Genomic DNA, 12,720 nt, shown 5'->3' with positions numbered 1-12,720 from the left:
GCTGAGTCTGCTCCTCCGTAGAGCCTCGGTTCTGGGCTGCAGAGAGCATCACTTGAAAACCTCTCTCAAAAACTACTCCCTCCTTCTGCACCTTTGGCCCATGTGAGCTGACGATGAGCTATGTGCTCATGCCATATTCAGCCTTGCTTAGGAAGTCTTCCCAGCCTGAGACACTGTTCCATGGCTGTGTGACTAAGGATTCAATTCAGAGCTGTTCAATCTCTTTACCCCATAATTCCCACCTATCAAGGTGAAGTAATAAATTTTTCTTTGTCTTACTAGTCTTTTTAGCTCAGCAGGGCAAGGGCGTCTTGCATTATGTTTGTATGGCTCCCAGCACTGCTGCATTGCAATTCCATGGGGTGATAGTGTATTTGATGCCCTGGGAGCCATCTCGAAGACTTCAGAAGCTTCTGAGTTGATGGAAGAAGCCAGTTTGTGCTTTTGCCTCTGAACTGAGGACACTTGCATATGACTCCACCATTATATGTTCATTAAGCTTTGTAGAAGCTGCTGTGATGTGGTGGCAATTGTATTGCTGAAACGGGCTGCTATAGTGTGTGAATCACCCCGTCTTTACTTCCTGCTTGTGCTTGAGGATCATCCACATCTCTGTTTGTGATGGGTTTCGCTCCAGCAATTGGCAAGATTAAGTCCCTTCAGAAGCACTGGCTAAGCATAGTGACCAAGAGGAAAAGCTTCAGGCAAGTACTGGTCTATTTATAACCCGTGAAAGATGGACTCAATGTGTAAGAATATTCAAGCCTCTGGCACCTCCACCCCCTTTCTGTTCCTGTAGCTGCTGTCTTGAGGGCTGTCTCAGCACTGAAGAATTAGCTGCTTTTTGAAAGCTAAGTGGAACCTCAGTCAAGACAGGAGCAAGCAGCCAGGGATGGGGAGAGCTCTGCTTTACTGAATCCCCTAAAATCTGCTCCCCTGTCAATGCACGGCAGCAAAGGAATCAGATGTGAGCTAGGACGATTGCTCTCTCCTCAGAGAGTCTGTCTCCACGCTCTCAGATGGGGTCCTATTCTCACTCTGTCATCTGCTTTTAAGACTGAGAAATTATCTACGTAATGTCCTTCTCAAATGTCTTTTCGGAGGCTTCTACCTCAATAGTGCCAGCCCTTCCCCTCTCTCAGGAATGAGTTAATCCTGCAGCCTCCACAGCTGCACCAGCCACAGAAATTCAGGCAGTGAAAAAGGGTGCCCCGTGTGCCAAGGCTCTCCCCTTGCCTCCTGAAATGCCGGGAGCATCACCGTTCCCTGCCCAGTCTGCAACACGCCCAGCCTTGGTGAAGAGGGCAGTCCTTGACCCCGCCACACCGCATGCAGGGCAGTGCAAGCTGAGGACTGGGCATTACCTCAGGTCATACCACAAAACCTGTGCCTCTTACAAGGGAGGAGGCGAAGAGGCTCCCAGGAGTGAGGGACACACAGAATCATGTCACGGCAAATCTCCAGCAGGTGCAGGACTCAGCTTCCCCGGCAGCATCCAGGCAGGGAGCAAGCAGCCTTTAACCTTGCCTGCAGCACAGGCAGCAGCCGCGGCTGCCCTGCTCCAGGGAGGGAGAGCAGCACCCAGACCCACCTCTGGACTCAGAGGGGCTGATGCCAGCTCCCGTCCCCATGCATGTCTCCTGCTGTCCTTGCCTGTTGCCAGTCCGCTGTGGAGCAGCCGAGCCAAGCCCTGCGGAAAGTGAGCATGCCATGGCCGGAATTTCGTATTGGCACTGCTTTAGTTCCCAATGACAAAGGATTCACCTGCCCCCAGTTTGAATCTAACAAACTCCAGCACACAGGTATAGGATGCACGGACCAAGGATAAAGGCAATGGCCTGTAAGCCATGAAGAACGATGCCCTACACAGAGCTATGCTCAGCACAGACCAGGAGCGACTTAATGTGCCTTCAGCTGTGGAACCAACCTCCACTGGGGTCATGATCAGCCCTTCATCCATGAATGTCTCTAAAATCCCCCATTTTTCACCTTTCCTTCACATATGATGCCTACAAATTTTTGGTTACCTTTCTTGAATCTTGAATGATGAATTTCTCATTAATGATGAATTTCTCATTCCCTCATGCAGGATGCATGCTCTACAGCTCCAGTTTACCCACGACTGCATGTCACAAACCAGCACGGCCAGAAAGGGAAGAGACTCTGCAAAAGCATGAAGAATTTCTCTTCAATTGAGAGATGCATATTTTTTCCCTCGGTGCTATCTGCTACCCTACCGAACCTTTTAACACTGCCTTTTAACGTAGTGAGTGATGTAGTGGGTAGAAGACTGCTGTAAACAGTTTGTTAGATGGAGGGGACTGATAGCATGGGGTTAAAATCTCATCTTAACAGGGATTTAAGACGTTCCCTACAGAGAACAAAGGAAACTTTCCAAAGGAATCCCAGAAGCAGTGTTTGTCTGGGATATTGCAAGGAGTAAAACAGGTGAGGTAAGAAAACCTTCCAGGGCTTGTAGCTAAGGAGAGAATGAGAATGTGTGGGGTGAAGTTGTACTGCGAATCACTTTTATGATCCCCATCGCTTGAAATACACAACTGTGATTTATAGTGATGCCTCTAGCGATGGGTGTAAATCCTCTAGACTGAGTGAGGTGTCAGTGCTGTGAATTTGACTTAGCCACCATTACAGGCATTTGATATCTAAAATATCGCTGTGTCTCTAGGTCTCTTATAAAGACAACAGGAAAAAAAATAACCACTTTAAGATCTAGTGTGCGTGTGTATGTGCATATGTGTGCATGTGGATGCTGTTTGTGGCCGCTGCCCTGAGACAGCTGGCGTTTCAAAGACAAGAAGCCTGAGAGGTGACTGAGGTTTCTTAGGTTTTCTCATTGACCACCAATTCTCAGCATCACTGTTTGAAACATAAACTTTATTGCAACGAATAATTAAAAATAGTACATCTGAAAGAGCTGTAGAGTGCATGTCATTAAAGAACTAGTCAGAAATCACAACTCAAGCAAATAATGTACAATTGGAACAGAAAGTTTTATTAAAACAACCGGAAATCAAACTCAAATTTTCCTTGTTTGTTTAATTTCACCATAATTGTGGATTGTGTATTTACAGTCTTCGCCTCTTGTGGTGAAGGTTCTGCACAGGGTGTGGGGCTAGGAAGAAGGCAGGTATGGATAGGGAGGAGAGGTGGTGGGTTTCAAAAGCTAACAGGACGTGAAAGTTTTCCAGAAGAAGTTCTTGCAGCCTGCTTTGCGTTCCCGGGGTGCCAAAGCAGGGTTTGAGTTAGCCGAGCGCTCCAGCTCCAGTCTCACTTCATCCTGCTCAGCCCCTCGGGACAAGTCCTCAGACTCCAGAGCTTCATTTTCTGTCTGGCCTGGCTCTGAGAGAAGTTCTGCCAAAAAGTACTTGGCCAGTTCCTTTAGGGAGAAGAGTGAGAGAGAGCACACAATTACTCTTTTGCCTTTTGGGAGCTCACCACTCTCTCCCTCTAAGACACCTTTGTGTCCCGATTAGAGACATGCAGAACTCTGGAGGACAAGGGGAGCCTCAGCTTTCCGAAGAGCTCAACCTTACAGCTGCTACGCAGCAGCTCTGCCTATGAAATAAAGCAGAGCAGAAAAGCACTGACAGCTACCTGGTGTGGGGAAGAGACAACTATCCTGGCCACGGGAGGGAATGAGCTCATCTGAGCACCACACCACCTTCCCTTCCCCTCCCACTGCTCCAGCACATCACACCGGACTCAGAAAAGGATGCCGTGAGGCCGCTGCTAAAGTGACACGGGAAAAGTCTTCGGGGGAGCTTGCAAGGGTGACTGAGTCAGGGTACCTTCTCAGTGGGGATTGGTTTTCCTGCTGTCCCTCCAAGCCCTGCCTGACCCCCTTGCATGGCTAAACACATTCTCCAGCTGCAGGAAGGCATCTGCCTTGGTTCAGCGCCCCAGACAAGTCCCAGAGAGCTTCACCAGTTCTGCCTTCTGTCCCGGCAGAGGCTGCTCCTCACCCCCTGCCAGCACCCAGGGCGCTGGGCTATGGGGGTCTCCTCTTCTTGCCCCCAGCTGCCCAGCCTGTCGCTGGCTCATGGAACCAGGGGATCCTTCAGGGAAACGGGGTTTGCAGCGTGCAACTGAGGGTCTGAAAGGGGGACACTGAAGAGGTTCAGTGAGGAACGCAGCTCTGCGCTGAGGGTACTGGGGTGTCCAGTGGGGAACTGGAGGGGTCTGCAGCAGGGAAGCGGGGGGTCTGCACTGGAGGAGCGAGGGGCTCTGGCAGGGCTCTGAATGGAGGGTCTGAAGCTGGGAATTCGGGGAGGCTCCGGAGGAGAAGCGAGGCGCTGCAGCGGGGTGTCGGGGTGGCTGCCCTGCGGCGGGGCTCTCACCTGCTTCCCAGCGGCGGCAGCCAGGGACTTCTGCAGGAACTGCCGGAGCCGTGGGTCCGAAGGGGCGGCCGAGACGGTGCCGAGGGCCAGGGCGATGGAGAGCAGGGCCAGGGCGCACTGGAGGCGGCACGACAGCATCTCGCCGGCGGGTCGGGCGCGGAGAGGCGGCGGCGAGGAGACGCTGGCGGCTCCGCTGCGACTCGGCTCCGGCGTTGGGGATCTCCTCGCCGCCCGCCGCCTTTATAAACCCTTCTCCTGACGTCAAGGCGGGGGCGCCCCCCTCGCCCCACGCCGCCGGGGGTGGGTCCCTGCCCGGGACCGGAGTGGGGGGAGCCGGGATGCTCTGCTCTGCCCGGGACCGGCCGGGCGCCCACGGCGCCCCCGAGTGCCCCCCCTCCGGCCGCCCTGGCGCGTTTTCTGCCCCAAATCACCGCCCCTCCGGAGCCCCCGACCCTGCTCGCACGCTCCCAGCCGCGATCCCCGTGGCTGCGGTGGGGTCCGGCTGTGCGCAACCCCCCGAGGGTGTGACCCCCCCCGTGCCCGAGGGCTGAGCCCCCCAGCAGTCCCGGTGCCGAAGCCCCTCACCCTGGCTTCGCGCCCCGTCGGGTGAGAAGCCGCTGCGTCGTTCAGGGAGCTGAAAAGGGTCTCCTTAAGGACAGATTTGCCCTCGGGTCCATCAGGGAGCAGGTGACGCTGAGCTGCCCTCGGGGGTCCTTTCTGCCGCCTCGGACGCTGCGGGGGTCTCTGGCCCCGGCCCTTGCTCAGCGCCCCCCCGGCCGTGGGGCAGCTCCCACAGAGTGCCCGGCCCTGTGGTAGCTCTGCAGCCCCGGGGAAGCAGTGAGAAATCGGTGCCCTTAGTCGGGGTTTGTGGGTCCCTGGCTGAGCCTGCAGGGATCCCCGTCTCGCCCCAGGGTCGCTGGACCTGCTGATCCTGTGGGGGATGCACCTGTACTGCTGCCGCCGTCAGTGTCCCCCACTCCTCTGACCTGCTCCTGAGGGCTGGCTGATGGCCACACTGGCAGAGCTGCCGCAAGCCCCTGCCAGCCCAAAAGATGGGCCTCTTCCGCTGTCTCCTGAATGACCAAAGCAGAGAAGGATGTGCAAGGAAGGGGCTCTGCTACCACCCAGAAAAGGGGTGTTGGGGGCTCTCTCCCAGCTCAATTTCCGGCTGAGGGAAGTCAGAGGCTTGTGGGGACAAGGACCCAAGTACTGCCTGCACGAAGGTGTGCAGAAATCTCCAAAAGGACATTTCATTTCATGTTGAATTATTTACACACAAACAAACACACACTCCGGTCCTGGTGCTGCTGGTGCTGCTGGCTGGATTTGCTGAGGCTGACCTGGGAGCAGAGTATGAACCAATGTTTTGCTGCTCTGCTTTACAGTACAGCAAGAGAAATTTGTGCTGGTCACTGGGTCCAGGCAGACATCTGAGTTGAGGTTGGATTACCCTCCTGGATGATACCTCCTTTCCTTTGTGCAGACATTTGCAGACACACACAGCCTTCCTCCTATAAGTTCTCCCCAAATAATGGTACAAAATGAATGACATCCATGAGAGAAGCCTTCATTTGTAGCCCAGGAGACCCTGTGGGTTGGGTTGACTTGTTCTGCTTTTACAGACACCTTTTTTTTGCCAGCTTCTTGACCTGAACGAGGCCAAGCCCTGTGCTCCTGGGTCCCTGTCTGTCTTCTAGCACTGGTGTTGCTCTAGGGGAAGTGGTAGAGAGGAGTCAGCCTCTGCTTTAGTTCACACAGGCATGGGACACAGCCTCCTGCCAAGGTGAACAGGAGTGATTTGGGCCCCAAAAGAGCAGATTGGCTCAAAAGCCATGGCCCCTAGAGCTTCTGTCTCCTCAATGCCCCTGTGCTAGCAGCTGGACCAGCACCTCTCTCCTCCTGCCATCAAAGAAGCAGAGTCAGTCCTGAGCATGGCAAATGGCCAAGGCAGCAGATGCCAGGGCATCAAGCCTATCCTGGCCTTCTTGCCTACCTTCAAGAAAGATTTCCTAGGAATGATTTCTCCCAGCAATGGTAATTTCCCCACTTCTTCCAGCTGTGCCAGTAGCAGCAAGCTGGGCTCTCTTGGTTCATTTGAACTGGGAATAGACTCCTTTTGTAGCCCCTAGGCTCTCATCCTTGGCACAGCACAAGTCAGCTGTGCCACACTACAAATCAGCTGTGCCACACTACTGTGCCAGCCTGGATCAGCTTTGCAAAGGGCCCCCACTTTCCAGCAGCTCATCCCAGCTCCCACAGCTCAGGGCAGAGCAGCCTGCTTGGGTGCCGTATTGAAGAGGAGCAAAAACAGAAATGGGAGGCAGCAGTGGGTTATTTCGGACTCCCACACCCTTGTGGCTACTGGGATCTGTTACCTAATGTACCCTGCCACTTCACACAGCAGAAAACTGTCCAGCTTGACACCCTTTTGCTGTTCAGCTTGTCACCCCAAAGGAAAGGGTATGATAACAGGAACCTCTACCACTCCTGGGGGGTAGGAGTGACTAACAGCTCCCTGAGCTGCCACAGCTGTGGATCTGCACCAATGTGCTGCAGGGATCAGTTCAGTGTCTGTGCTTCTCAGAGTATAGCACTGGACTGGAGAGCAGCCTTGGGCTGTTGCATGGGATGCTGTGCTGCATTTGGTCACTGTTTGACCCATCTGTATACCAGTGTGGAGGTGGGAGTGGTAGGAGTTGGCACAGTGCAGGAACAACCTTCTTGATGAGTTCCCCATCTTTCTTGTTTTCTGCCTACTTTAGGGCCAGAAAGACTCAGACACATTTAATGGGATTTTGCAGAGATGCAGAGCACAGTTTGTGGTAGGTGGGCTCTGGGTAGGCCAACAGGGCTGTTTTTAGGAAGCTGATATAGTCATGCTGGCATAAAATAGGAAAAGATATCAGACTTGAATCTTTAAGGGGTTTTGAGAGGCCATTCTTGATGTCCTGCCCAAACTCAGACTGCTTAGCATTCCATTCTTCTCCAGCTATCTGCAGTACATAAGTTCAGCCGTACTAAAGATTTTCATCCCAGAGCCCTTCCTTGCTAGCTCCTGTCTTCATCCACTTTTTGCTTTTCATTTTAACATCCATCTACCCTTACCCTTTTCTGCCAACCCTCTCTGGCTATCTGGCAGTGCAAAGCACTCTGCTGCAGAGCAATAATGTCCAAGAGGGCTTTGGGCTAGAAGCAATGTTGCTGCAGTTGGACATGTGCTACCTGCAATCTATTTCCAGGCAAGAACAGACCCTCAGGCACATTGGGGATCTCTGGTTTTGATGGTCTCTCTGGCTACTGTGGCTCTTCCAGCCACAGAGGACAAGCTTTAGAAGACCGGATTAGCTCTGATTCCACCTCTCTGTGTACCACTGGAGCTGGGTAGCTGTCCCCTTCTCCCCTCCTCTGCCTGGAAGAGGCTGGAGAAATTACAGTATCATCCTCTAGCAACAGGAGAAATATTACTGCAGGGAAATGGGTTGGATTTGTCCCACTGAATTTCACATACTTACCAGAGGAAAGCAAGGATATGTGCTTTTAATGCTCTCTGGTCCTGCACCCTATCAGGAGATGAAGTCATCTTGAGCCAGAGTAGCTTCAGAAAGGCTCTGATGTCCACCTTGGCTGTTTTTTCCCTCTTGGGATTCGACCAAGCTTGTGAAGCTGATGGAGAGCCAGGTCTTTGGAAGAAATCCTCCCCTAAAAACATCTCAGCAAAACATTCATGAGAGAAACTAAGTTCCCATTAGTTCTGAGTCTTGTTGATGGATATAAAGCTGAATGGACCAGAGTTCTTGGTGATCCCAGGTAGTACATGGGAGAATCACTCTGATGTTCTCCATCTGAAGAGTTTCGACATATCATTTCAATGAAAATCTAAAAGAAAAAAAACTTTTTAAATGAGGAGGAAAACGTGCTTTGATTCAGAAAGCCATCTTGCAAACCTGAAGGAATCATCAATGAGGGGGCAGAGAAAGGGAGTCTATCTGCCCCACACATCTTCAGACTCTCTTCTACAGAGGACCCTAGGGGAAGGGAAAAGGGCAGACCTCTAGTTGGCCTTATGACTCTTGCACAGGCATGGAACAGCGAATAAGTTGCAGACTGATTTACCAGTTCCCCCTCCCCCAGCTCCTTTGTGGGATCAATGTGCTTTGAATATTTTTACACTCATTCCCCATCCAGATAAATCCATCATCTGCTCGGCTGCGGTGAAGGCGATTCTGTTCCTTTCTTTCTGCCGCAGCGCTGCAGGGCATGTGGCTTTGCAGATGATTGAATTGCATTGAATTCCTGTAACTGCTTCCTTACCCCCACATTTCCAGCTTGCTCCACAGACCCAGAGCAGCCAAGCAATGCCCAGGACTGTGTGCACAGGCTGCACGCTGCTGCCTGCTCAGCATTGTACCAGCAAAGCGTGCCCTCTGCTGTCACCATGGCCACAAGACTGCTTTAATTGCACCTCACCTCCTTGGCTATCTCCTACAAAATACTCTCCAGGCTCTCCCAGCTCTGCTTTCATGAGCGGGACAGTTTGCCCTACTCTTGTATCACTACTCTGTCAGCAGGGACTCCCACGCCCTCATGCCCCCTTTTTTTTCCCCTTATATTCTAGCACTCAGTCTGGTAGGGCCAAGATGTGATCTGGGAGCCAGGGCCATGAAATACTTCACCCTGGCTCTGGACATGCAGCCCCCACGAGGAAGTCAACTCAGCTCTTGTAGCTTGTTTTAAACCTAATAGAGCAGGTTCCTGGTTGAAGAGGAGCGATGCTGCCCTGTGAGATATAGATACAGAGATACAAGGGAGAGAATCTTCCATTGACTGGTATTGTGTGTCCCTGGGATGGGTGGCAGTGTCGGGATTATACATAGACCTGCAATAGCCTTGAGAGGTTTCTGAGTAAAATGTTGTTTCTATAGTAAAACTTGGGCACAAATCCAAAATTACAGTTCTCTGGCATTTCTGCTACTGGTAGTAAAGTGTGGGGGAAGCCAGGCTGTGGAGGTTCACAGGGCCGGGATTCTGCTACCTAATTTTTCTGATGTCTCTGTCTAAGAGCCCAAGCTGTGTTCAGGATTTCCATTGCTGCTGCTACCAGAGATTCATTTCCAATCTCAGCCTCTTAGGATGCTGCCACAGCACCTGTAAGGTGGAAAGCAGACCCATTGAAGTCAGGCAAGGGAAAGATCGGCACGAAGATGTGCAGAAACAAAGGTGAGCAGGATCAGCTATGAGTGACACCAGGGTATTTCCTTGAACTACTGTGGTGACTACTAGGAGCCATAGATGGGTCTGTGTTAAGGGCTGTACAAACAATATTGGCTTGTGCCATAAGGAGTTACCAGTGTAAGGTGAGAGATGATGGATACAGATTGGTGAGCACACGAAAATATGAAATAATAAAGGGCTTTTCTTTCTCTCAATATATAACACTCTGCTACAAACACCAGCTCCACAGCAAGAGCTGGGGCCTCCCTCCCCTCGGGCTGTGACACTGACCCCTCAGTGAGGCCAGGCCAAGAGGCTCCAGGTGGTCACGGCCACTTGGGTCCAGCCCCACAAACAGGCAGAGTGCGTCCCAGTGACATGGGATCCTGCCGGTGGGATTGCAACAGCTCTCAGGCTGCTCCCAGTCACTTTGGGTTGCAGCTGGCCATTCTCCACAGCAGATTGACATTGGCAGACCCTGGGGACGAGGTGCAGGCAAGGACCTGCCTTCTGCCTGCAAAACCTGTGAGTTTTTCCCCGAGAGAAGCAAATGTCCCAAGTCCCAGGTTGGGCTGCCTAAGGGAAATGAAACTGGTGAAGGGGCTGGAGAACAAGCCTTGTAGAGGCAGCTGAGGGAACTGGGGTGGTTTAGCCTAGAAGAAACGAGGCTGAGCAGAGACCTTATCAGTGTCCATAACTGCCTGAAAGGAGGCTGTAAAGAGGTGGGTGTTGTTCTCTTCTCCCAAATAACAAGTGAGAGGACAAGAGAGAATGGCCTTAAGTTGTGCCAGGGGAGGTTTAGATGAGACATCAGGAAAAGTTTCTTCACTGAAAAGGTTCTCAGGCGCTGGAATAGCTGCCCGAGGAGGTGGTTGAGCTGAATTGAATCCCTGCAGGTATTTAAAAAACGGACAGTTGAGGTGCTCGGGGATATGACTTGGTAGTGGACAGGTACGGTTGGGCTTGACGGTCTTTTGAAACCAGACGATTCTATCATTACATTTTCTTTCTTTTTTTTTGGCCACTGCCTCTCGTTCCGAGGGCTCCGCGCTGAAACTGCGTCTCCGCCCGCCCCCCCGTGGAGACCCGGCAGAATGCAGGGAGCGCCCGGGCTGGGGGCGGTGCCACTGCCCTCGGGCTCTTCAGGACCGTAACCAGCCCCGAGGACTAGAGAATCACAGAATCGTTTGGGTTGGAAGGGACCTGAAAGCCATCCAGTTCCAACCCCCCTGCCATGGGCAGGGACATCCCACTAGATCAGGCTGCCCAAGTCCCCATCCTGCCTGGCCTTGAACCCCCCTCCCGGGATGGGGCAGCCACAGCTTCCCTGGGCAACCTGTGCCAGTGCCTCACCACTCTCATGGTGAAGAAATTCCTCCTTGTCTCTAGTCTAAATCTGCCCGTCTTCAGTTTATAGCCATTGCCCCTAGTCCTATCACTACAAGCCTTTGTAAACAGCCCATCCCCAGCTTTCCTCTACCCCTTCAGGTACTGGAAGGTCGCTATAAGATCTCCTCTGAGCCTTCTCTTCTCCAGGCTGAACAACCCCAACTCTCTCAGCCTGTCCTCATAGGGAAGGTGCTCCAGCCCTCTGATCATCTTTGTAGCCCTCCTCTGGACCCATTTCGACAGCTCCATATCCTTCTTATGTTGAGGATTCCAGAACTGGACACAATACTGCAGACAAGGTCTCACAAGAGAGGAATAGAGGGGCAGAATCACTTCCCTCGACCTGCTGGCCACACTGCTTTGGATACAGCCCAGGATACGGTTTGCCTTCCGGGCTGTGAGTGCACATGGCACTCATCAGATTGGTGAGTGCAGAAAGCTCAGCACAGCATCTCAGGGCATAGCTGTGGGCATCCCAGACCCCTGCTCAGCCCTAAGGGAATTAAATCCCCATTTCTCTGCTGGGCCTTCACAAAGCCTGTGCTGAGAAGTATAGTGGGAAAGGAGCTGGAAGTGTGGCCAGGTTTATTTTTCAGTGCAGAAGAAGTCTGAATGAAAGGGAAACTCATCCCCATCCCCATCCACCAGGCAGGTCTTTCTGTGGGAAGAGGAGAGAGGTGCCACGGGAACTGCTCAAGAATGTTCTGGGAAGCTTCCTGGAAACTGGCCAGTTTATTGATTTGGTGTTGCCCCTTCTTCTGAGGCTCAACCACAGTCAGACTCTGTATTTGGAGCCACATTTTCGAAGGGTAAATAAGCCAGTGATACTGACCCAGGCAGGCCTCACCAGTCCGTGAGCTCCACAGCCATAAAATGCATTTGGTGCTGCCCTGTGTGTGACTGCTCCCTGGCCTCTACAAACACTTTTGCTGAGCAAAGCTTGCTGGCATAGGATTGCGGTGCCAGATGCCTGCAGACCTCTGCCCTGTGGACAGTAAGGGAGGCATTGCTATCATTTCAGCTGAACTGCCTGTAAAGGCCATGACATCATTGTTTAAAAAAAAAAAAAAAGAAAAAAAAAGCGATCTGTCAGGAAATGCAGCCATGATCCAGGGAAATACAGTATTTATTTTGCAAATGCAGCTGAGCGAGTCAATGGGAACTAAAGGTCATGGCTACACAGCTTGCTTGTCTGGGGCAAGTGGGGCTGTCAGCCCAGCCCAGCCACATCCAAAAGTGCAGTAATCAGACAGTTAGAAGGCTCAAAGATAGACAGCTCGCGACAGAGAGGGGAGAAACCTAAGTGTGTGTTTCAAATGAGCACAGTATGTGTGAAATCCTCATCATGAGGACAACCAGTTCTGCTGAACATCAAATGTACTGCTTGTTGTTTTTGTGTGCCTGTGCCCTGTGTCGTCCCTCCCGGCCCTGTACCTAACAGGAATAAGCTGGTGAGGGCTTGTGTTAGGCTGAGCCCTGCTAAGCAGTCACTGGGGTGCACCCAGCCTGTGGGGCGAGAAATAGGCTCCTGCCTTGGGAGGATGCACAAGAAGAGAGGTTTGGCCTCTGAGAGGACCTTATCTCACAAAAAGCCTGCCCCTCACCAGGCAGGCACTTGCTGCAAGCTTCTGGGCAGCCACCCTGCCTAGCCAAATCAAACAGCAGGAGGAGGGAAAGGCTGGCTCCAGCTCAGCACTCAGCCCCTCCATTTCAGGGGGGGGCTTCTTCACATGCCAGAAGATCTGGTCCACTGGGAGATGAG

General features: G+C 52.4%; 1 protein-coding gene across 1 annotated transcript; it reads right to left on the bottom strand.

The window, feature by feature from the left end:
- Positions 1-2,876: 2,876 nt before the first annotated feature.
- Positions 2,877-4,586, bottom strand: SST (somatostatin). Its single transcript, XM_009565623.2, has 2 exons — positions 4,359-4,586; positions 2,877-3,397 (listed from the first exon to the last, which is right to left on the bottom strand). The coding sequence occupies exons 1-2, from the start codon at positions 4,494-4,496 to the stop codon at positions 3,185-3,187; spliced, it is 351 nt and encodes a 116-aa protein (XP_009563918.2). The 5' UTR covers positions 4,497-4,586; the 3' UTR covers positions 2,877-3,184.
- Between the last annotated feature and the right edge of the window lie 8,134 nt (positions 4,587-12,720).

The sequence above is a fragment of the Cuculus canorus genome, chromosome 9 (assembly GCF_017976375.1).
Source record: "Cuculus canorus isolate bCucCan1 chromosome 9, bCucCan1.pri, whole genome shotgun sequence".
Lineage (NCBI taxonomy): Eukaryota > Metazoa > Chordata > Aves > Cuculiformes > Cuculidae > Cuculus > Cuculus canorus.
Note: the sequence above shows the minus strand (reverse complement) of the source record. Positions and strands in the feature narration are given on the sequence as shown.